General features: G+C 36.5%; 1 protein-coding gene across 2 annotated transcripts in view; it reads right to left on the bottom strand.

The window, feature by feature from the left end:
* Window positions 1-1,690: 1,690 nt before the first annotated feature.
* The window catches only part of zcchc2 (zinc finger, CCHC domain containing 2), a 36,764-nt gene continuing 16,050 nt past the window's right edge, over window positions 1,691-22,404 (bottom strand). Inside the window, exons 4-14 of one of the 2 annotated variants that reach the window (XM_056481730.1) lie at window positions 21,707-21,778; window positions 17,426-17,526; window positions 14,387-14,481; window positions 14,198-14,281; window positions 14,040-14,076; window positions 12,152-12,236; window positions 10,868-10,935; window positions 10,644-10,735; window positions 10,471-10,563; window positions 7,336-8,380; window positions 1,691-3,984 (exon numbers count right to left, since the gene is read on the bottom strand). In XM_056481730.1, coding sequence (XP_056337705.1) covers window positions 3,933-3,984; window positions 7,336-8,380; window positions 10,471-10,563; window positions 10,644-10,735; window positions 10,868-10,935; window positions 12,152-12,236; window positions 14,040-14,076; window positions 14,198-14,281; window positions 14,387-14,481; window positions 17,426-17,526; window positions 21,707-21,778 — 1,824 coding nt within the window. In that variant the 3' untranslated portion in view covers window positions 1,691-3,932. The remainder of the gene's footprint in view (window positions 3,985-7,335; window positions 8,381-10,470; window positions 10,564-10,643; window positions 10,736-10,867; window positions 10,936-12,151; window positions 12,237-14,039; window positions 14,077-14,197; window positions 14,282-14,386; window positions 14,482-17,425; window positions 17,527-21,706; window positions 21,779-22,404) is intronic. The other variant, XM_056481722.1, reaches the window with a different exon arrangement.

Below are 22,404 nucleotides of genomic sequence, written 5' to 3'. Positions count from 1 at the left end.
TTCTCTCTTCTGATTGGTCATGCAAGAATAGGAAGCGGGAGGGGCCTTGGGGGGGATTTTCCTCCATGAGAAAAGACAGACGTGCTGCTCATACTGTATTATTATTATGGTGATTATGGTTGTATTTAGACTGGATTATTGGTATGCTATATAATATCTAATATTTTAAGAAGTAAACATTTTAAAACGGTAAACATTTTAACCGGGTACTTTATCACATGACTTCAAATGTAATTCTAAGATTAGTCTATGGTAGATTTTATATAGTGCTTCAATTTGTTTACTTTAATCACACTCATTTTTAGATTTATGATTATCTCTATATTTATTTTTAGTTTTTTTTTTTAATTAAATGAAAAGGAGGAAAAAAATCTTAAAGTAAAACAAGTTTATTTTTATTTGATTTCATGTGACGATTATTTTACCTCTGTGCTCTGTTCAAATTTATGACCCTTTTGTTATGTTCGGGATGAATTGAACTGCTGTAAAAATGCATTAGATAAATATTTGTTAGCATAAATCTGTTAATCTGCCTGATCAAGTCCAGAGTCCTGATCAAAACTACTAAATTGCTAAGAAAAATACAGAATTTTCACTCTTTAATTGCCAAATACATAAATTACGTCACTGATTTTGTGGGAAAAAAAACACACACACACACACAAAATTGGCCAAATTAAGACTTAAATCAACCCCCGAGTGGATGAAAACATCCTCAACAGTACATACTGTAAGGGTTAATTAAAATATCCTTGGTGGTGACCTTAATATGTTTGAATCTGACAGTGATGTTTATATATGCATTAGTGGTATTATTACTATAGATTAATATTAACTGTGGAAATTATTCATTGATGTTAACTAATGTAGATAAATAATATTAATCACAATCACAGTTGGTATTGCTTTAAAAAAATATGAAGTCAAATCAAATTCATGTGAAAATTTCAGTAAGATCTAGGGCTGGGGAGTTAACGAAAAGTAATCGAAATCGACATTGAGAACTTACAATCGTTCTAATTTTTCCAGGTCAATTTTTTTTCCAAGTAATTTCCCAACCATTTGTGAAGTCACGTGACCCTGCTCTGTTAAGGCTAATTCATACTTATTATATTATGATTTATATTTATTATATTATTCTGATATTATACTTATGTCCGGCGCAGCCTTCGCATACCCGCGCACCTCTCACAAAATTTTAACTACACGTCACAAAGCTTTGTGATTGGTTGGTTTAGTAGTGGTGACGAGAGTGGGTGGAGCGGAGACTCGCGTTTTAGTCAGTGTGTGTTTTATTTTATTTTTTTAATTATGTTTTAATATGCGTTTTAATAGTTGCTCAGCGTTGATGTTCAATAACTAATCATAGAAGATAGCGTTTGTTTACATCGATTATTTTAAAAATCAAGCAATGCTCCCTACAACTCTCACTTGTAATATGAGAGATTTACTATACAAAACTTAGTCAATCTTATACAAAAACATAAAATAAATAAGTAAAATAATCATTTATTAATCGTAATCGAGAGTTAAAATGTTCAATTAATCAAGGTTTTGATTTTAGGCCAAATCTCCCAGCCCTAGTAAGGTCAAATGATGTTAGGAAAGGAAGTTTGTTTTATCAGTATAACACAGGATCTGAAACTAGTGTGCGTGAACATCCAATCCCATCAAAAGAAACACAACAAAATGAGTTTTTCCCGTTTATTGCTAATATCTGGACATAAACGATCAAATCTGCGCCCCAAAACTGCAAATGTAACCAGATTAATCTGTACCGAGAGGTCAAATCAATCAACATTTGCATATGAAATACAGTAAACGTAAACTCAGAGGCAGATGCCAAACCTCGCTCATACAGTACAGCTTCATAAATCTATAAAAAAAAAAGTAACGAATACAGTCGACAGACTCCAACCTTGAGTAGTTCACTCCCTTTAGAATCTATTTACAGATTAGTAGCGATTTACCAAACCGAACGAAAGCACGTTTAGAAACCTGCAACACACATCGCTTGTGGCAATCAGTTATCCACTCAAATTGCATGTTACGAACCGTAAATGTGCTTAAAACACCTGGACAAGCACGAAAAGCTCGAAAGAAAGCCCTTCGTCGAAAATCTCTTGTAAATATCGAAAATAAAATCCTTTCATGTTTTATTTTCTCAATACAAACATGCCAAATCTCCATATATATAGATATATAAAAAGAAAACTTTAGGGCTGCTTTGGCAAAATTGCAATAAGATCTCAGAAATGTTAAATATGTACTTTAAACACAGAAGAATTAAGACTTTTCAACACACGTCTAGCTGCTTGCGTGGCAATATAGGTACAACGTTCGCCTTCTGGTACTTCTGACTGAGAAATATGATTTTCAACACACACAAGCAGATCATAGATGCTTAGAGTTGTCCTGTTAACGAAATCTTTTAGTGTTATTAACTCCCTTTGGCTAGAGTTTTCTCATGTCAAAACCACATTTGCATTTGCTCGAACAGTGCTTTAGGATATTTAGGAAGGATTTTTGGAAGATCCAGAACACTTAAAGGGACCGTACAACAACAACGACGACAATGAAGGAAATTGGCTGTTAGTTTATTCATTCTCAGGTCATCCAAGATGTAGGGCACGTTTTTTTTGTTGTAGGAAATTAAATAAGATTTGTAGCACAATGTTGCTTCAGCGTTCATAAAATGCAAGTGAACATTAAAAAGTGGATCAAAAAACAGAATAAGGGATAGTTCACTCAAAACTGAAAGTTCTGTCATCATTTACTCGCACTTCAGCAGTCACAAACTTGACTTTATTTTATTCTGGTGATCACAAAAGAAGATATTTCGAAGAAAGTTGGGAACCTGTAACCATTGACTTCCATATTAGGAAAAACAATTATGGAAGTCAATGGTTACAGGTTTTCAGCTTGCTTCTTTATCTTCTTTAACAGAATAAACATGTTTAAAACCGCTTGAGAGTGAGTAAATAGTGAGTAATTATCATTTTTGGGTGAACTATCCCTTTAAAACCTGTGGCGTCTGACAATAGTCTTATAAATGAACAAATTAATCAGTCTGTGGTAATACTGATTTTTTTTTATTGTTATTAATAAATCACCAAACATTTTCAGCTAGAATTTCCTTTTGTTCTTCTGAAAAAAAAACAAAAAAACAATTCACCTACATCTTAAATGACCTGAGGCTGTTTAAACTGACCTCAAATTTTGATGATTATTATTTGTTTTGGGGTGAACTACCCTAGATTCTCCTACATAAATTGAGGGCTGAATCTGCAGGTGCCCTCTAGTGGTCAGAGCATGTCAATGAGAGGCAGTACTGTAGATTCTTGGGGTTTCAGTGCATTTCAAATAAACACGACTCACATTTTTATCAGAGATCAACATTTGTAGTGCATCACGTTCAGAAAATGACAAACCAACAGCGTATAATGTCGCAAGAGCATCATTATACGCTTCAGAGAACTGCATAATAACAAAACAAGAACTTCCAAAATATTCACTGACAGTATTTTTTTCTCTGTGTCGTTTTTCTCTTGTATAAAAAGCCTATAAAGATTCACCCGTGTCAGAAACCAAAAATACTGCACTAAAGGACTCAAGTTTCTTAATTTTCTCATCAACTCCGCCAGACGCCGCTAATGAGAACGTCTGCTTATATATAAAAATTCCTTCTGACAATAATAAACTAGTTATTTGAAACTAAAACAAAAACAAATCCATCCTATTTATTTAAACTATAACATTAAGATAATTTAAATCCTAAGAGAGAAGCCATTAAGTTAGCAACGGTGTAGTTTGCATTGCTTCTTTTTAAAGCAAACCTCTCTGGATGAGGATGCTTGAATAATCTCAGTCTGAAGGGTCTCTGGAATCGCTGACTGACAGGCCTTTGGTCCCCTGCTTGATGTCAATCGTTTTTATCTAGTGCTTCTGAGGAGTTTGGAGCAACATACTTCAGCCGGTAACCACCTGAAACATACAGAAAAGGCGTCAGTGTGAGTATTAAAAGCATTAAGAGTGGAAACAAGTAGATTTTAGAATATTTGGATATTTGAATGTTACTCTGCCGCCATCTTGAGGCGGCTTTCTGTCACAGCGCCACACGAGCGCATTTAAGGGTGTAAAAAACGCCAAGCACATCTCGCAAAGTGATTTTAGGCAAAATAATCAAATATTTTTCACTTTTACATTTAGTTATCGATAGTGACAAAACGGAAAGCAGAGTAAAGCATAAGAATTACTGAGATTTGTCCACAAGCAAACAGTCGTCAGAGCGCGCGAAATTCAAAATGAAGGTACGTTACTGCAATTTAACGTTAAAGGGAAATAAAAGGAAAGGAAAAAGACGTGAATTTCCTCACAAAATATTTGACTTAAAAGAACGAGGATTAATTTGTAAGTAAATGTGTGTCTGTGTGTGTTTTTTTGTGACATATCAGGACACAAATACGTATAATGACATGGGTATGACAGGTATTACAAGAAAGAGGAATCATGAGGATATTGCTGATGTCCTCATTTCTCAAAAAGCGTTTAAAATCTTACAGAATGAGTTTTTTTTTTTCAGAAAGTAAAACTACAGATTTTCCTGTGATGGTTGGGTTGAAGGCAAAACAAAATACAGTTTGTACAATATAAACACATTTGAAACCTATAGACCATTTCGATGTGGTCATGTCATTGGCCCACAAACATTTCCTGCTTGTTATCAAACTATTTCATAACTGTAACAAGAGTCAATTCAACCATAACTTAATGTTAAACCTGCTTTTATATAATTATTTATTAATACGTGCCTCTTTTTGGATTCTCTGAAGCTATGGAAATTAAAAATGTAAAACAGGAAATACATTGGGACCATTGTTCTTGTTTACATCCCTCAAAATAGTCTATATAATGTCCCCACAATTCACAAAAACAAACATGTGTGCAAGACGTTGGTACTTTACATTTATTTTTTTACAGGTTGTCCATTAACGTACGTCCCTCAAACATCAGGGACGAAAGTCTGTTGGGTTTAAAGTGTCACAACGGTGAGTAATAAGCAAAATATTTACTTTTATAAATATAAAAATGTTACATTTGTGATCTTTTATTGACTTATTCTTTCACTTAACGTTACAAGCGGACACAGCCATCAGAGCTTACTCATTGCAGAAGAAGGGCAATAACTTGTATACCACAGTTTGTTTGATCTTTTTTAATGAACATACTTCTTTCGTATTGCTACTGCAAAGCGGTCTCTTTTGCCTACGTTACACAAATAATTAGCATTAGCACTAGTTTCCAAATTTCTACATCAAATTAAGTTTACAAAACTGATTTTATATACATGGAAAGCACATTAAATGCAAGACAAGTCAATGTTTCAATTAACTCAAGTCATTCAGCGTTACACAACGTTATTGATGTAATGTTATATTGTTAAAACCTTCCAGCTGGTCAATGAATAAAACCTAGTGGTTTGAAGGACAGTGGCGAAGTAAAACATTATTTCAAATGACAAATCGATATTTTGGGCCATACCGATCATTAAAAGGATATTTTATTATTATGCCATTTTAACAATTCTTGTCCTTAATATTCCTGACAAGATTTTATTAGATTTTTTACAGAATTACACTTAAATGGGTGTCTTCTGTAAATCACAGTAAATATTAATGGTAGTCACTCTTTTGTAGCAGAGAGAAAAAAAAGACAAATTTTAATGTATGAAATGAAAAGAAAGATGAATTAAACTTTTGATACTCAAAATTAAATCCATTTTGTCTTTAACCTGCAAATAATTTTTGTTTGTTTTTGAGAAATTAAAAAACACCTGTGTTTGCATACTTGTGTAGATTATTTTGGTATATAAATAATTGTTACACTTAATGCAAGTCTTCTGTAACGTAGACTAACCATGTTCTGTACACTTTCCGCTATTCAGCGCACTCAAACGACCCCTCCTCCATCATTAAAAGACAAATAAGCATGTTTCATCATTCTCGGGGAGAATCCGCTTGTTAAGTGTGAGTCCAAGCACTCTATCAGACTGAATGGGGAGACTCATCAAATGGTAATAATACATGTTTACAAAGCGATGTAAGACTTTCGAAAATCACGATCACAATGTATATATCCATGCCTAAAAGATACATCTTTTATAAATGATTAATTTTGGTATTTGTGATGCAGCAAGTCCAGAGACTGATGTGTACACTATGATTTTATATTAAAAAAATTCACTTTAAAGTGTGATATGACTAAAAAGTGGCCATAAACGAACATTTTCTCAATTCAAATGAGTAGCGGCTTGGACCCAGAAACAGCATTCCATACATCAACGATATGTCACGACTTAACAAGCGGATACCTATTGCACAATCCAAATTTTGATTGATGTCTTTTGACCAGTATTTATTGAGAGAAGATGGGAAAAGTACCACATACGCATGTGTACGGAAGATAATGGGTGTTAACGGTGTTCCGTACAGGATTAAAATAGTGTTTCGTACAGGGCGCATAACTTCAATTCACTGGAAAAAATGGACATTGTTTTAAGTCTTATTAAAAACCAATGTCACAATATACTATTATTGTGTTTAACTTGAAGTTGATGTTATATTTAATCACTTTTTATTAAAGTTTGAAATGAAAGAACTTTTTTATTTCATAATTATTTTGACAATTTAAAATATTAAAACATTAAATTCATGCAAAGATTATCCAAACAGCGTTTGCAGCCTGTCTATCAGGCTCTCTCTGGCGGAGAGTTGCACCATGTGGTCATCCCCCACAACTGACGTTTAAATATTCCCATTTCAAACATTTATTCAACAATTTGTAATCACATAATATTCATTTCATAAAGCTGTAATACTGTGTGATGCATACATTAAATGCAAATGCATATTGTCGTTGTTCTAAATGTCTCCCCTCCCAAGAGACACTTGTCCTTTTAAATTGCCCACTGTCTGCGCATTAGGTGGACGTAGCAAACTGAATTTTCTCTGAAACATGGTCTGGGTCTCTGTTGTGCTCGTGGGTGAAAGAGTGAGAAATAAAGATTACACAGATATATAAATTGTCTACGACCCGTAAGTATTTATTCAGAGTTTGGCGTTAAAATGTAATCTGTAGGAAACGTCGCTGTGTACAGAAAATGGTTAGTCTACGTTAAATCACAGTACATATTTTATAGTAGTCATTATATTGTTGCTGCGGAAAAAAAAACATCTTACAATGTCAACGGTTTTGATGCTCAAAATTAAAAATCTATCTTTGTTTTGACCTGCATGTTAAAAAAAAAAAAAAGGTGTAGTATCTGTGTTTGCATACTTGCCTGTCAGCCCGGCATCAATGGATGGTTGCTTGCAGTCTTGAGCGTAATGTCCACTCATGCCGCAGTTATAGCAGGACACGTTGTTGGTCTTCTTCATGTTGTTTCCTCCCGACATCAGGCCGACCGGCGGAAACATAGGTTGGTAGAAGCGATGGAAGGGGGTCATCTGAGGCAGACTGTATCCCGCCTGCGATGCCAGCATGTGTTCAGAGTGAGCGTGCAGGAACGCAGGAGAAACCGTGTGGGCATAGAAGGGCAGAGGCGTCCCGTTATTCTGGTGACTCTGAGCCGGGAAACTATTGCATAGAGACGGAGCGAGGTGGAAGAAAGGCGGCGGCGGTGGCCCAAACATCTGTCGGGCAGGTTGGGGTGGCAGGAAGTAGCTGTGTGTTTGATGGGCACCGTTGCCTCCACAGGTGCCCCGGCAGCCGCAGGTGTTGCATCCTCCTGCCTGTTGCGTCCCACTAGCTAATGGCGTAACTGGTAAGCTGGAGCTGTTGATGTAGGACAAAGAATCGCTCGGAGCGGTGCTGTGTGTGACCGCAGGAGCCGGCATGGGCGCTGGGCCTGGAGTGTGTGTGGGTACACTTGTAGGAACAGGTATGGGTACTTGACCACCGCATGAGCTGGAAGGGGCACTGGCAGTAATGGGGGCCTTTGGGGTTGTTTTGATGGCACTGTTGGCCGTGGTGGTGTTGGCAGGCTGCAGAGGACACTGACCAGCGGAGAGGACACTGAAAGCCCCCAGCGGTGGCTGCTGCTGTGGCTGAGTGCCGGACGATGATGTTCCTGGGTTTTGGGCTAGCGGGATAGTGATGGTTATCTGACCCTGGCCAGCATCCCTCTGGGTGGTGTTGTACTGAAGGGAGTAGGGGAGGCACGCGGTCAGTGCCAGTTCTACTACTGAAGGCGTCTGAGGGACATTCTGGGGCTCGGCAACTAGTGGATTCACCATGGCAACAGCTTTGCCGCCAACGCCTTTGGTGGGTTGAGTCTTTTCAGTTGGTTCCTGGGCCGAGTTATCAGACTGACTCTCAGTATCTGAAGAGACACGGATTAAAAGATACTATTAGGTTTTATGAGATAACTCGAGTCATTTAAAATGTCAATCATTTCTTAAAGGTAAGGGCGCCATTCAAGTCACATGTATGAAAGCATTTTGGCTTCCCAGTAAAATAGCATGATTACAGAAAAAGTTGTGGTGAGACCTACCTAAATGCTTTCTTAATTTTATTCATTTAAGGTTTTTTCTGTCACTGCATTAATGCGTTCAGTGTAAAGCTGCACAATTAAACATTAAAAGCTTGTAATCTCTATTCAAACTCGCGCAACATGAATGGTAAATTATGATTTTGTTTATTAATCCTTCGAAGCGCTGCATTCAAATCTGCGTTAGATTGAGCGAGATTCAGATATAGTTCAGATACGAACAATGTTTATGGTAAAGATTAAAATCACAGTTTGATGGAACTTGACGCTGGTGAATGTTGTAGCGATTACATTGTGTAGTTTTATGTGTGAATTATTAAATCATTAATTGAAAAATAAATATATGTTGTACAAGATGTTCGATTTCTATATTTAGCATTATCAGCAACAGTAGCAAAGATCAATTTTTGTACTGAATATTTTCCTTTTTTTTCCAGCTGGTTCTTTCTTGATTTTTATTTTGATTAAAATTACAGGTTCTAAGTTCTGTTTGTTAAAATCAATGGTTTTTGCAGTAATATTTTTGTGTAAATGGGAAGCAAATGACATTTGTTCCCTCCCTTTTTTGCTGATCCAAAAAATGGTCCAATCCATGAATAAAAAAACCGAACCGAACCGCGAGATCCATTACACTTATTTTGTGTTCAACTGAAAAAGGACATTTGTAAAAGTTTGGAACAAGCGAAGGAAGAATGAATGTTGACAGAAGTTTTCAGTTTTGCGTGAGCTGTCCCTTTAAGCACATCTCCAACTTGTTATAATTTAAAAGGATAGTTCATCCAAAACTGAAAATTCTTTCATCATTTACTCGCCTTCACTTGTTATAAAACTATGAGTTTTTTTCTTCAGTTGAACACAAAGGAAAATATTTTAAGGAAAGCTGGGAAACTGGTAACCATTGACTTGCACAGTTTTTGTTTTTCATACTATGAAGGTCAGTGGTTGCAGCTCTTCAAAATATCTTCTTTTGTGTTTGACAGTAAAAGGAAACATGTAAAGGTTTGGAACCACATGAGAGTGATTAAATGGTGGATTTTTCAGTGCACTATCCCTTATTACTTTTTATTTGAAGCCAACCTAATGTGTGTAGTTCAGCACTGTTATTCACTAAAACTATAAACATATTAAATAAAATAACAATTAAATACAGCTGTTGACATACTAAAAGTAGAAAAACTAAAATGAAGGATAAATTATAAGTAAATATAAATATTTAAATAGAAAGCTAGTAACAGGATTTTGTAATATAGGCCTATAGCCTTGTAATATAGGCCTAAGTATTTTGCATTTCAGATGAAAAGAGAAAGCCTTTTAAGTTCAGGTCCGTCATGAGGATGAGTAAATGACTGAATTTTTGCATGAATCTCTTTAAAAACTAATTTACTTCCTAATCTAGTTTTCTAAAAAGCCTTAATCTTTCGTGGCATACATTCAACAAGGTACTGGAAATATTCCTCAGAGATTTTGGTCCGTATTGACATGATAGCATCACACAGTTGTTGCAGATTTGTCAGCTGCACATCCATGATGTGAATCTTCCGTTCCACCACATCCCAAAGGTGCTCTATTGGATTTAGATCTGGTGACTATGGAGGCCATTTGAGTACAGTGAACTCATTGTCATGTTCAAGAAACCAGTCTGAGATGTGACTGTTTGTGACAGTGAAATGTGACTGTGTTTGCCAAACTGCTAAAATAGTTTGTGCTTCAGATGAAAAGAGAAAGTCTTTCAAGTTCTGGTCCATCATTAGGGCGAGTAAATGACTGAACTTTTGTATGAAACCCTTTGAAAACTAATTTGCTTCCTAATCTAGTTTGTTTCATAAGCCAGAATTTGCTCATTTTTTGCTGGCTAACTTATTGCCATTACTTTAGTTTCTCTTTTGTAAGTCACTTAATATAAAATGTGGTCAAAATGCAACCTTGGTCCTCCAGGCTCTTCTGGTGAACAGGGCTGGATGGCACAGAGTTTGAGCTCTCTGATGACGTGTCCCCATAGCGATCCCTTCCTGCATCTACAAACCAAAGCAAACAGCTTTAGAGTTATATGTATTTGGATATGCACACAAAATATTTTTTATTATGAGATTAACACCTTTGCAAGCTGCCTGGTTGATCATCAGTGCTGCAGAAGGTTTCTGGATCCCATTAGAACTCTTGACAGCAGTCACTCGCCGGACTCTGTCTCTGAAAAACACACGACAGCAGTACAGCAGTAGTGAGCATAAGCATCGAGCACAAAGCAAACTGCCTGAAATCTGTTTTTGCATACGTCATCTAATATAAATGGTAAGTCAGTGCCAGTATGTATTTGTGTACCGTTTTCCAGCCGATCGTCCTTTGTTCTTTTGTCCAGCTTGGAAGAGTCTTCTGTCATTGGTGCAGCTCTGCAGACAAACGTCAACATTTCAACGTGCCTCATTGTTTAAATGATTGATTATGTGTACTGTATTTTTTAAGTTTGCGATCCAGATTTCAATTGCATATAATGATAATGATTATTAACAGTAAAAGGAAACATGTAAAGGTTTGGAACCGCACAAGAGTGAATAAATCGTTCATTTAATAAGTAATAAATAGTATAAGAAGTATTATTATTTTTAATTAATTAACAGTGGGTAAGAAGCAAGAAGCAAGAAGGTCGCTGGTTCGAGCCTCGGCGGGGTCAGTTGGCTTTTCTGTGTGGAGTATGCATGTTCTCCCCGTGTTTGCATGGGTTTCCTTCGGGTGCTCCAGTTTCCCCCATAAGTCCAAAGACATGTGGTACAGGTGAATTGGGTAAGCCAAATTGTCTGTAGTATATATGTGTGTGAATGAGTGTGTATGGATGTTTCCCATTGATGGGTTGCAGCTGGAAGGGTGTCCGCTGTGTAAAACATATAATGAATAAGTTGGCGGTTCATTCCGCTGTGGCAACCCCAGATTAATAAAGGGACTAAGCCGAAAAGAAAATGAATGAATGAATTATTTTTTAGAAGTAGCAAAAAAATAAAAATAAATCATATTCACTTTTACGGTAAAAATCACAGTAACAATTATAACCGCCTTCAGTTCTTCATTTTAAAACTTTTATTATGACATAAAACTGTCAACCCTTAAAGTTTCTTTTTGGTGATACTCTTATTATAATTTTGTGATAATGATTGATGATTGATAATGGTAATTCAATTGCAACCTTATTGACTTTATTCTTTCATATATGAATGGGCAAAGCCATTGGAACCTGATTGGCTGGAGATTTTTAGCTGTAAAAACAGCTTGTTAAACTGCTTGATGTTGCTGCTTGTATTTTCTTATAATATTATTTTTATATCTTTATGCATTGTCATAAACACAGTTGTTTGTAGAGCAAAGCAGTTTGACCGTTTACTACTCCTAGTCATTGGGCCATAGACAATTAAAACAGAAAAGAGGTAACTTATAGCTGTATTGGTTTTATTTAAACTGATTGAGCAGAACTAATCAGTCAGAGCCTTAGACAATTCCACTGTAGGATGCAGCATCGTTAGTCTAGAACAGACAGTATGCATTAGAAACTGCACTGTAATCATACCCTCAGTAATATGCCATTCCAACTGAAGAGAGAAAGTTTCACAGCCTCACCTGTTCCAATTCATTCTCTTTCGTCCAAACTCTCTCTCCATTCTGCTCACAGTTTCCCCTTCTCTGGCATTCAGAGCGCTGATTACTGTAATGGGAGGAAGAGCCATTACATAACAGGAGAAGGCAGTAAACATAGGTTACTCTACAGGACCCGACCTGTTATTAATAACATACAGTGGTCCCAGTAGTAATATTTGGACATTCCAGTCACACTTAATATATGGATGTCATAACATTAGATAACAAATGATTAAACATTTTAGACATTTTAAAGAAAGATAGCTTAAGGCACAATGTAAAAATCACATAAAAAATGAATGTATGCTACGGTTCAGTCAGTAAGATTGTTTAATGTTTTTGAAACATGTCTTTATAGTTCTGAGAAACAGTCTTATCATTTAAAAGAAATGGATTTAATACAGTTTCCAAGTACAAATTAAGCTGATTTAACCCATCGGTCCTACTGCACCCAACCGGGTCTGAGCTGGGATTGAACCAACGATTCTTTATATGGCAGTTGGTTCCTTTAACAAGGAGGCTCAAGACTATGGCCCTAGCATCTGTCGCTAGAGCACCTTTTGAGGTCAGAGAAGTGAGGTGTACCTGCATAGCACTTCGCTAGCTGGCCTCCGTTACACTCACCCCCCTAAACCTCACTCCCATCCCAGACTAGTTCCCTTGTGTAACCCACCGGTCCTAATGTGCTCAACCCAGTCTAAGCTGGGATTGAACCGACGATTCTTTGTATGGGACTCGGTTCCTCAAACAAAGAGGCTAAAGACCAGTGTCCTAGCACCTTTTGAGGTCAGAGGAGTGAGGTTTACCTGCATAGCACTTCGCTAGCTGACCTTCGTTACACTGAATTTTACAGTTACATTTAGTTGACGCTTTTGTCCAAAGCGAATTACAATTGAGGAGTCATTCAGCGATTCAAGAAGAGTCAATACTGTGTGTAAGTGCTAATTACACAGGAACTGTTAGTGCTCAGAGAATTAAGGGCTAGAGTTAGAAGTTGATCACACCAACTGTGCTTTTTGCATTGTGTGGTGCATGTACTTAATGAGCCTCACATTTGAACCTCCTGCTGTGCCTCACGCTTTTTGCCTTTGCGCCCGCAGTTAAAAAAGTAAACTCTGAGCCGAAAAGTGTGTTACGTCAGACACATCTCTTTCATTCCCCAATCAAATGAAAGCAGAGGCCGGGTTTCTGTTGAGGTGACACCAGTATTTGTGTAGTCAAGACGACTACAGAGACTTTTAAAGATGGAGAAGAGACTAGTGGTCCCCATCTCGAGTTATCCAGAGCTGTAAGACTTCACAAATCATGAATATCATAATATTATTTAATATTACAATTATAACAATAACTACAGCAACGCTCGCACACAATACACAGCTGATTCAGTTGTTACCCAGTGACATGAAAAATGTGCGCCTGTGGGACAGAAAAGCACGTTCAGTGTGATTGACCCCTTAGGAGTTTAAATAAATTAGTGTCTTATGCATATAGAGAGAAAAGTGTTTCTACAGGTGGTTTGTCCAGCCCACTCACCTGTATGAGGCACACTTTATAAATGCACAAAATTGATAGTGATTGTAAGAAAGTGTTGTAACCGGGCTGCTTAATTATTGTGGAAAAGGTGATATATTTTTCATGATTCTATGATGAACAGAAAGTTTTAAACAGCATCTATTTGTAATGTAAATCTTTTGTAACATCATAAATGTCTTGACTGTCACTTTTTGATCAGACTGCTTCCCAGGTTGTTGAATTAAATCCTTTTCTTAATCCTTTTTTTTTTCCTGAAGATTTTTTTGTAGCAATGTAAATTCCTTCAGTCACTAATTTGATTTCTGATAAGTACTAATCTGTTTATTCTCTGCTTTACCTTAATCCTGCAGCTCTGACGTTGTAACCCTCCACATCTGTGAAAAGAAAAAAGAGAGACACAGATGAGATTGTAGCAGTCAGAACAGCATTAGCACTTGCATGTGTGTTGGCGTGTGTTTCTAGGGCAGATCTGACAGGTCTGCATCTCTCTCTCACCCTCCTCCAGGCTGGAAGTCTCAGAGCAGTCCTCAGAAAAACCTCGTTCAGGCTGATGGATTCTGGTTACAGGCGCACTGGTACCTACAGACATGAGCGGTTTGACAAGTAGTATTACACATAGATCTTGCCTAACTGATATTTAATGATTATAAGCTTAATGTTTTCTGATTTGGGAAGGTTCCTCACAGTGGCTACAGGGCAGTACAGATGCATCAGACAGGAAGAACCTGGAAATGTCACATCTCCTAAGGACATCCTGTGATAAAGATAGGAATTTCTCCCTGCACATGAGATAGAAAAGAAAAGGTAAAGTTAGTAAAACATACAGTCACTTACGTTTTATCTATCTATCTATCTATCCATCCATCCATCCATCCATCCATCCATCGATAGATGTCAAAAGATTAAACACAATCAAAATATAAGCTTGCATTTACATAATATATATGTGTGCACTGTACAAGTACCGTATATATTTGGAAAAAGCTTATATTTAGACATTAAATATTTAAATCTAATACAAATTATATATAAATATATATGTAAATAATTAGGTTTTGTATTTCTTGTGTTTTATTTTTATATACACAATATTTACACACATAAGTTTTATTTTGGATGCGATTAATCATTTGACAGCTCTAAATACACATACATAGACATTTTATTTTACTGGTATCAGCAACCACAATCTTTGGTTGCATCTAAACTATGCTACAGGAAGTAGAATCCCCTCTGGTCATGACATCAGTGTTACTGACCTAAATACAGCCATGTGTTGTAGGACTTGAAAAGGACACTTTGTTTCATGTGACAAAAAAAAACAAATACTGAACACTTATTCTCTTTGACAGTCTGCTCACTGATTTGATACAAATCTTTTAACCCTTATAGAATTTAACACAATATACACTATAACACTTTATACAATTTGACCTTTTGAGATCTGGACTATGGTCAGGCCAGGTTTGAGTTGGGTTATTAGTAGGCCCACAGATTTCTGCGCAGATTTCTGCAGATTTCCGCAGATTTTTAGCCCATCATTAATTCTGTTTATTTACTTGTGTAAATGTGTATAAATCTATATTTATTCAGTTTTTAAATTAATTACAGTAATATTATTGACTAATATGAAAATGTTCATCTGATTTATGTCCAATGCAGTTTGTACAGTAATGTTTTCTGTCTTTTAGTAGAGATATTACATGAGAGACTTGCTTTGTTTACCAAATTAAGTGAATCTAATTGGATTTGCATTTCAAACATTAAATAAAAGTTAAAAAGATAATAAAATAAAATTATATATATAAGGTTTTCGTTATGAATAATAATTCCACAATAATTCCAACAGATTCCACAGAAATCCGCAGATTTTTACCAAAATTCTCCACAGAAATAGAAAAAAAACATCCGCAGATTCCATCTGGCCCTAGTTATTAGTTCCTTTAATCCTTTACATTTCCACCATATTCCCACAATTGCACACAAATAAAACTATTGCCTTTGTACTCACAGATCTAAAATATTCTAGTTACGCACCGCTAAAGCTGCAAGACACAGATTTCAAATTAAGGAAGTCAATTTGTGAACAAAGTTTTTAGCATAAATCACCCTGTCCATGAAAGACTACAATTTGATTTTAATTGCAGTTAATGGTGCTTCAAACTGAACAAACACCAAAACTCAAATCAAACCAGAACCAGAACCAAGGATATAGGAGATTCTTTCTGGAAAAAAAAGATCACTTAGAAAAAAAAGAAACTTAGACACTTAAGTTATCTGGTAACACTTTAGAATAATGGTCCGTTAGTAAATGTTATTTCATGTATTCACTAACCTGAAGTATAAATAATCTGCCACTAATGCGTTAATAAAATCCAAAGTTGTGCCTGTTAATATTATACTACGTTCACACTGCAGTCAAATGTGGCCTAAATCTGATTTTTTTGCCCACATGTGACTCAGATCGGTTTTTGTCTTGACAGTGTGAACAGCCCAAACCACATGGAATCCGATCTTTTCACTTCAGATTTGTGGCACTTTCATATGTAGTCTTAAATCAGACACAGATCTGATGTTTTGCAATGCGACTGCAGTGTGAACAGTTATGTCGGATTTCATGTGACTTTTACATAATCTTCAAGCCACATGCGTCATCATTCTGTGCTGCAAACATCCTCTACTCCTCAGCAGCAGTAGAATGGCACACAGGGCAATTACTTTCCCACAGAAAGTTGGTTGTTCATGTTGAGAACATTTTAAGGCAAAACTGGTGCTTGTTAACTAATCTGAAGCTGAAGAGCGTTGGGGGTGTTTCAAATAGGGGATCCGTGCACAAAGGAGGGGGCACTTTCATTTTAAGGATGAACTTTCTCTCCGAGAGGAAAAAGAGGCAGGTGCTCAAGCATCTAAACCCCCTTCTGCAAGCGCCTGTTGTTTATCACGAAGTAAAATGAAATAACTCTGCAAACAGAGATAAACCATCTCCACCTTTACAGTTCAGTCTGCGGCTGCTCATTAACCCTAGATGAGTTCACTACACCGGTGGTCAGGAAGACATGCACCGCGGTTGTCATAAAACACAAATGATCAGTGTTTTCAATCACAAGTGACTTATTTTAGGTTTCAAATGGCGAAATACACATTAGTATTAGCTCAACAACCCTTTACAGTTCATGAAATACACTGTTGTCTGTGAAAAGGGTAATAATAATATTAAGCATAATCCACAATGTGCTTACTTCATACAGTATACACATTGTGTGCATAATTAGACATTTTGTGCTGTCCGTAACTGTACTTTTGCGCATACGGGTCAGTTTAGGACCATGATCTGTTCACACTGCAAATCTGATATTGGCCACATTTATAACAACAATGTGAACAGCTATGCAAAAAAAAAATGAAAATCAGATCTGAGAAAAAAAATCTGATTGGAGCACTAACCCTCGCAGTGTGAACGTAGCCTAAGGTAATGCAGAGTGAGTTAACATTGACTAATGTTGCTTTACTTTAATGTTAGCTAACAATAACAGATGAATAAATACTGTAATAAATGCACTACTAATTTTATTGTTCATGTTAGTAAAAACATTAACTAATGGACCATTATTTTAAAGTGTTGCCAGTTATCTAAGGGATTTGATGCGGAGGAAAAGCAATGCAAAAGTAAGGATTCAACACAATGTAACATCATTACTATTAAAAATGTAACATGAGACCCACCTGAGGTTTCTCTCCAGGTCTCTGGATTCACATTGATCGCCACGACTGAGTAATCTGACGATGCCCTTCTCAAAGCCATCAGGACTCTGCTCCTTAGGAAGCTACAGGACAGAGACAGAGGTTTTGTTTAAGGAATAATTTTACTTCTTTACACTTTAATACAGCTGAGCTAAGTTGCACATGCTGTGGCAATAAAAACACCAATAACAAATATGAATGCTGTATGCATGGAAATACCCAGATGATCAAACTTATTGAAGACCATGAGTGCCGGTTAGAAATAAAATGTAGAATCAAGTTATCGATTTAATAATTAAAGCATAAAAATGTAAGTTAATAAATAAACATTTAAATGAACAAATAAACAGACATTTAAATCTGTCTGAATTGTGTTTTTAAATGCCATTGAGTCATTCCTTTTCCTTTGGCTTAAACCTGGTTTATACTTCTGCGTCGAGTGATCGGCGTGACCCGCGGTGCATGTCTTGCGCGTTGTTCTGCGCGCTGTTTGTGTTGCTCTGCAATAACACTCCTGAAACGCTAACGTGCAGTGGGTTATGTTCCTGTGTCAAGTTTCCTCGCTGGTGTTTTGTTTTTTCTGAAAGCTACCTTAATGTAGAAGTAGATCAAATTTGCTTATTTTGAGGCGGGAACCAGTGGACGTGCAACACCTTCAATCATAAGGTTAACACAAAACAAAACTTTACATCTTGACCTCCTTCACGGGACTCAACACTTGTAAACACTCGCTCCAAAGGGTTCGCGCGGCTCTCTGTCCTGCCCACACTCGTCAGCGCTACAAAGCCGACCAATCACAGAGCTTGCGCTACACGTTGTTGCGACGTGTAGTTACATTTTTTGAGAGGTGCTTGTCAGCATCAGCGACGGCGAGAGCAACAGCGCGCAGGCTACACTAGACCATACGCATGCGTTTGACGCATAAGTATAAATCAGCCTTTAGTTCGGCTTATTCATCAGGGGTCGCCACAGTGGAATGAACCGCCAGCTTATCCAGCATATGTTGTATACAGCGGATGCCCTTCCAGCTGCAACCAAGTACTGGGAAACACCCATACACACTTATTCACACACATACACTACGGTCAATTTAGTTTATTCAATTCACCTATAGCGCATGTCTTTGGACTGTGGGGAAAACCAGAGCACACAGAGGAAATCGACGCTAACACGGGGAGAACATGCAAACTTCACACAGAAATGCCAACTGACCCAGCAGGGATAATTTAATTCTTTATTTTATTTCTAACTGGCCCTCCTGGTCTTTCATACAAACTTACTATATTAGACAAAATATGCAGTACATTACCAAACCACAATGTGTGTTAAATACAATGTCCAACTGATCACATATTTCCATGAATGTTTGCAGTGAAATAAAACTATTAAAAAATATTAAATTGATTTGGAAACATTTAAAGAGACAGATTACCTAAAACTGAAAGTTGTCAACATTCACTCTCCCTTCCCTAAAATAAATAAATAAATTCCCTAATATATTTTGTAAAGTGTTGGAAACCTGTAACCATTGACTTCCACTGGATATGTTTTTCCTACTATGGAAGCCAATAGTTACAGGTTTTCAGCTTGCTTCAGAATAACTTTGTGTTCAACAGAAGAAAGAAACAAATATATGTTTAGAACCACTTGAGGAAATGTAAACGGAGTAAATGTTCATTTTTGCATGAACTATACCTTTAAGGTCATAGGCCATGTGGTAACCCCTTGGCAAATATATTTGCAAAATACATACTGTTGTTTGCACACAATTTTTCAAGTTAACGCACAGTACATCAGTGTTGTTTCCCGTGCTTCCCACAGGTTCAGAACATACTTGGGGTGGTACCGAATTAAAACAAACCTTTTACCCACAGCACATAAATGGTCAACTACATGTGACAAACAAAAAAATAAATGTTATTTTTAACTTTATTTTTATTTAATATGACACTGTTATACACCGTTTCTTTTAAATGGGTTTAAGTTTTTTAAAAAGACTGTTGAAACAAACAAAAAAAGAGATCCACTATATTTATTACTTTTATGCCATTCAGGAGCCATGTGCACCCACTGACAGGTAAAATCTGCTATATAGTTGTATAGTATAGTAATAGTGTAGTAATTTTGTATGATATTGCCAAAACATTTTAAATATGTATAAAATATTGTAATATATTAACATTTTAGGAGATTTCAAAAGTATTTTTAAGTCCCAAAGAGGTGTGTCTCTGTGGGCATGTGAGATGGGAGTGAGATGGGACATGTCTGTGGGAGTGTTGACATTTCTTGCACACACAGAACCAGCAGTAGGAAACGGTAAACAAGAGAAGATTTTCCACTGGTTAATCGATCGTGGATGTTTGGTTAAAGGACGGAGACAAAAAAAAAAAAAAAAAAAAAAAAAGGATGATAAAAATAGTAAAAACAAAAAAAAAGTCATCAAAAATACTTAGGTGGCCGTTAATAACCTGGGTGGCCCACCCAAGTAAAGTCTATGTGTGGGAAGCACTGTGTTGCTGTTAACTATTAAATTATTATTTTTTTTTTCAGTAACTGGAAAAAAGCAAAAAAATAAATAAAAATTTGGTTTGGCAACTAAAAACCAACATCTGCTAGACGTCATAGTGGTAACATCCAGACAATGTCAAGCTGTAACATCATTAGACTTTGATATTTGGTTAATTTTAGGTTAGATGTTGGACACCAACATCGACCTGATGTTAAGTTCTGATATCAACCCGATTTTCGTTTCCAAATAAAATGCAATGTCCACACAACATTGGGGTACAACGTTAATCTGATATCATGTTGATGTCTTGTGGCTGCTGGGTGTTTAAGGTCATTTCAGTCATCATACAGTAAATCTTCTCATCAGTGACATGCATCTAAACAGTCTCTGGGTCATTGTGTGTAAAGATTTTGAACATCTTATTGGACTCTTTTAATGCTTCCAAACAGGTTACTGCAATTATAAATCACCCATGTCTTGAGGTAGTTCATTATAATGCGATTTATCTTCTATGTGTGATTTGATTGGACAGGAATGACAGGACTGATTTTTCTAATCCCCATAGACAAGTAAAAATAAAGTTGAAGGTTGAAGGAAAGAAGTGGAGTAAAAGTACAGATACAGCACTAAAAATGTACTCAAGGGAAAAGTACACATTTTTAAAACTACTCAGTAAATTACAATTCCTGAGAAAAACTACTCAATTACAGTAATCTGAGTATTTTTAATTTGTTACTTTACACCACTGCAAAACAAATGCTATGGAAGTCAATGGTTTCCAGCTTTCTTTAAAATATCTTGTTTTATGTTGAACAGAAGAAAAGAAGTCAAACAGTTTTGGAACAAGTGAATGGCGAGTAAACAATGACAGAATGTAGAGTTTTGGGTGAACGGTCCCTTTAAATTAATTCATCACAACTTCAGCTCACACAAAAAAAAAGTGTCTGTGCTAAAGTAAATAGAAAAGCATTTAAACATGATAACTAGCATATTTTTAAAATCAGTATCTGTATTAAAAAAAAAAAAATTGATAAATTAAATAAAACAGTGGAGTGTCGCGGTTGCACAGTAGGTAACACGATCAACTCACAGCATGAAGGTCGCTGGTTCAAGCCCCGGCTGGGGCTGTTGGCATTTCTGTGTGGAGTTTGCATGTTCTCCCTATGTTGGCGTGGGTTTCTTCCGGGTGCTCCGGTTTTGCCCACAGTCCAAATACATCTGCTATAGGTGAATTGAATAAACTAAATTGGCCGTAGTGTATGTGTGTGAAAGAGTGTGTATGGGTGTTTCCCCAGTGTTGGGTTACGGCTGGAAGGGCATCCGCTGCGTAAAACATATGCTGGATAAGTTGGTGGTTTATTCTGCTGTGTTTATTACCCCTGACTAATAAAGGGACTAAACCGAAAAAGAAAATGAATGAATGAATAAATTAAACACGTGGAAAAAGTAAGACAAATGTGAAATTTTGCTAACTGAAATAAACGTTACCTAAGATACTAAGATGACTAAAACTCAAAAATAAAGCCAAGTAGGCATTTTAACATATAAGATTACACATAAAGCAGTATGCAGAACTCTAGTGCTCCATTCTGAGCACAGCCAGAGAGAGGGAAATGGAAACTGAAACAGATGGATAATGTCCTTTGCTGGTCTTGCCAGGTGGCATGTTGCCCAACTGGTGGGCACACCGGCATTTGTGCAACAGAACTAAACAACCACAAAATACAGCAAAAGACCCACATCTCCCTGCTCACCTTTAACAGAAAATCCTCCAACTCGCGATGACTTTTAGTGACAGCAGATGATGAAGAGTCTGACCATTTCACCTGCAAAAAATAAGAGATAAGCTTGGTGAAAACAGACCAGAATTGCTCTCATCTGACTCAAGATAATGCATCTTTCAATTAGATTCCCTAGAGCTGATCATATTTCCCTCTGACATGACTAACTTGTCCCCTTGCCACAGATGCCTTAACATGGATTTCTTCACATTGTCCTCGGTCAAATATTCCAATACTGTGGATTCCAGAAATGACATTACAGCAAGAGACAAACATGAAGTATTGTTAGCCCATTTTTTAAGTATAAAATGTGTTAAGTAAATAAAATAAGTTAATGGAATTTTCCTTAAAAATCTGAACATGCCTGAAATATTTAAAAGCAGCCCAAATAAAGACAATGACATCAGCATGGGGCTTATGCCCAGAAACCATTCTAAGCCAATCTGGGTCATTGCTTTAGTATAGCAATATGCTATATTTAGTATATACTTTAGTATTTTAACCATTAAAGTTCACTTGCTTTAAAGGGATAGTTCACCCAAAAGTGACAATTTACCCACCCCAATTCCAAACTTTTATGATTTGCTTTATTTTGTTGAACACAAAAGATGATATTTAAAAAAAAAAGCTAAAAACCTGTAACCATCGACACCCATAGCATTTGTTTTTCT

The sequence above is a fragment of the Danio aesculapii genome, chromosome 2 (genome assembly GCF_903798145.1).
Source record: "Danio aesculapii chromosome 2, fDanAes4.1, whole genome shotgun sequence".
In the NCBI taxonomy this organism is placed as follows: Eukaryota; Metazoa; Chordata; class Actinopteri; order Cypriniformes; family Danionidae; genus Danio; species Danio aesculapii.
This window is presented reverse-complemented; position numbering and strand designations above follow the sequence as displayed.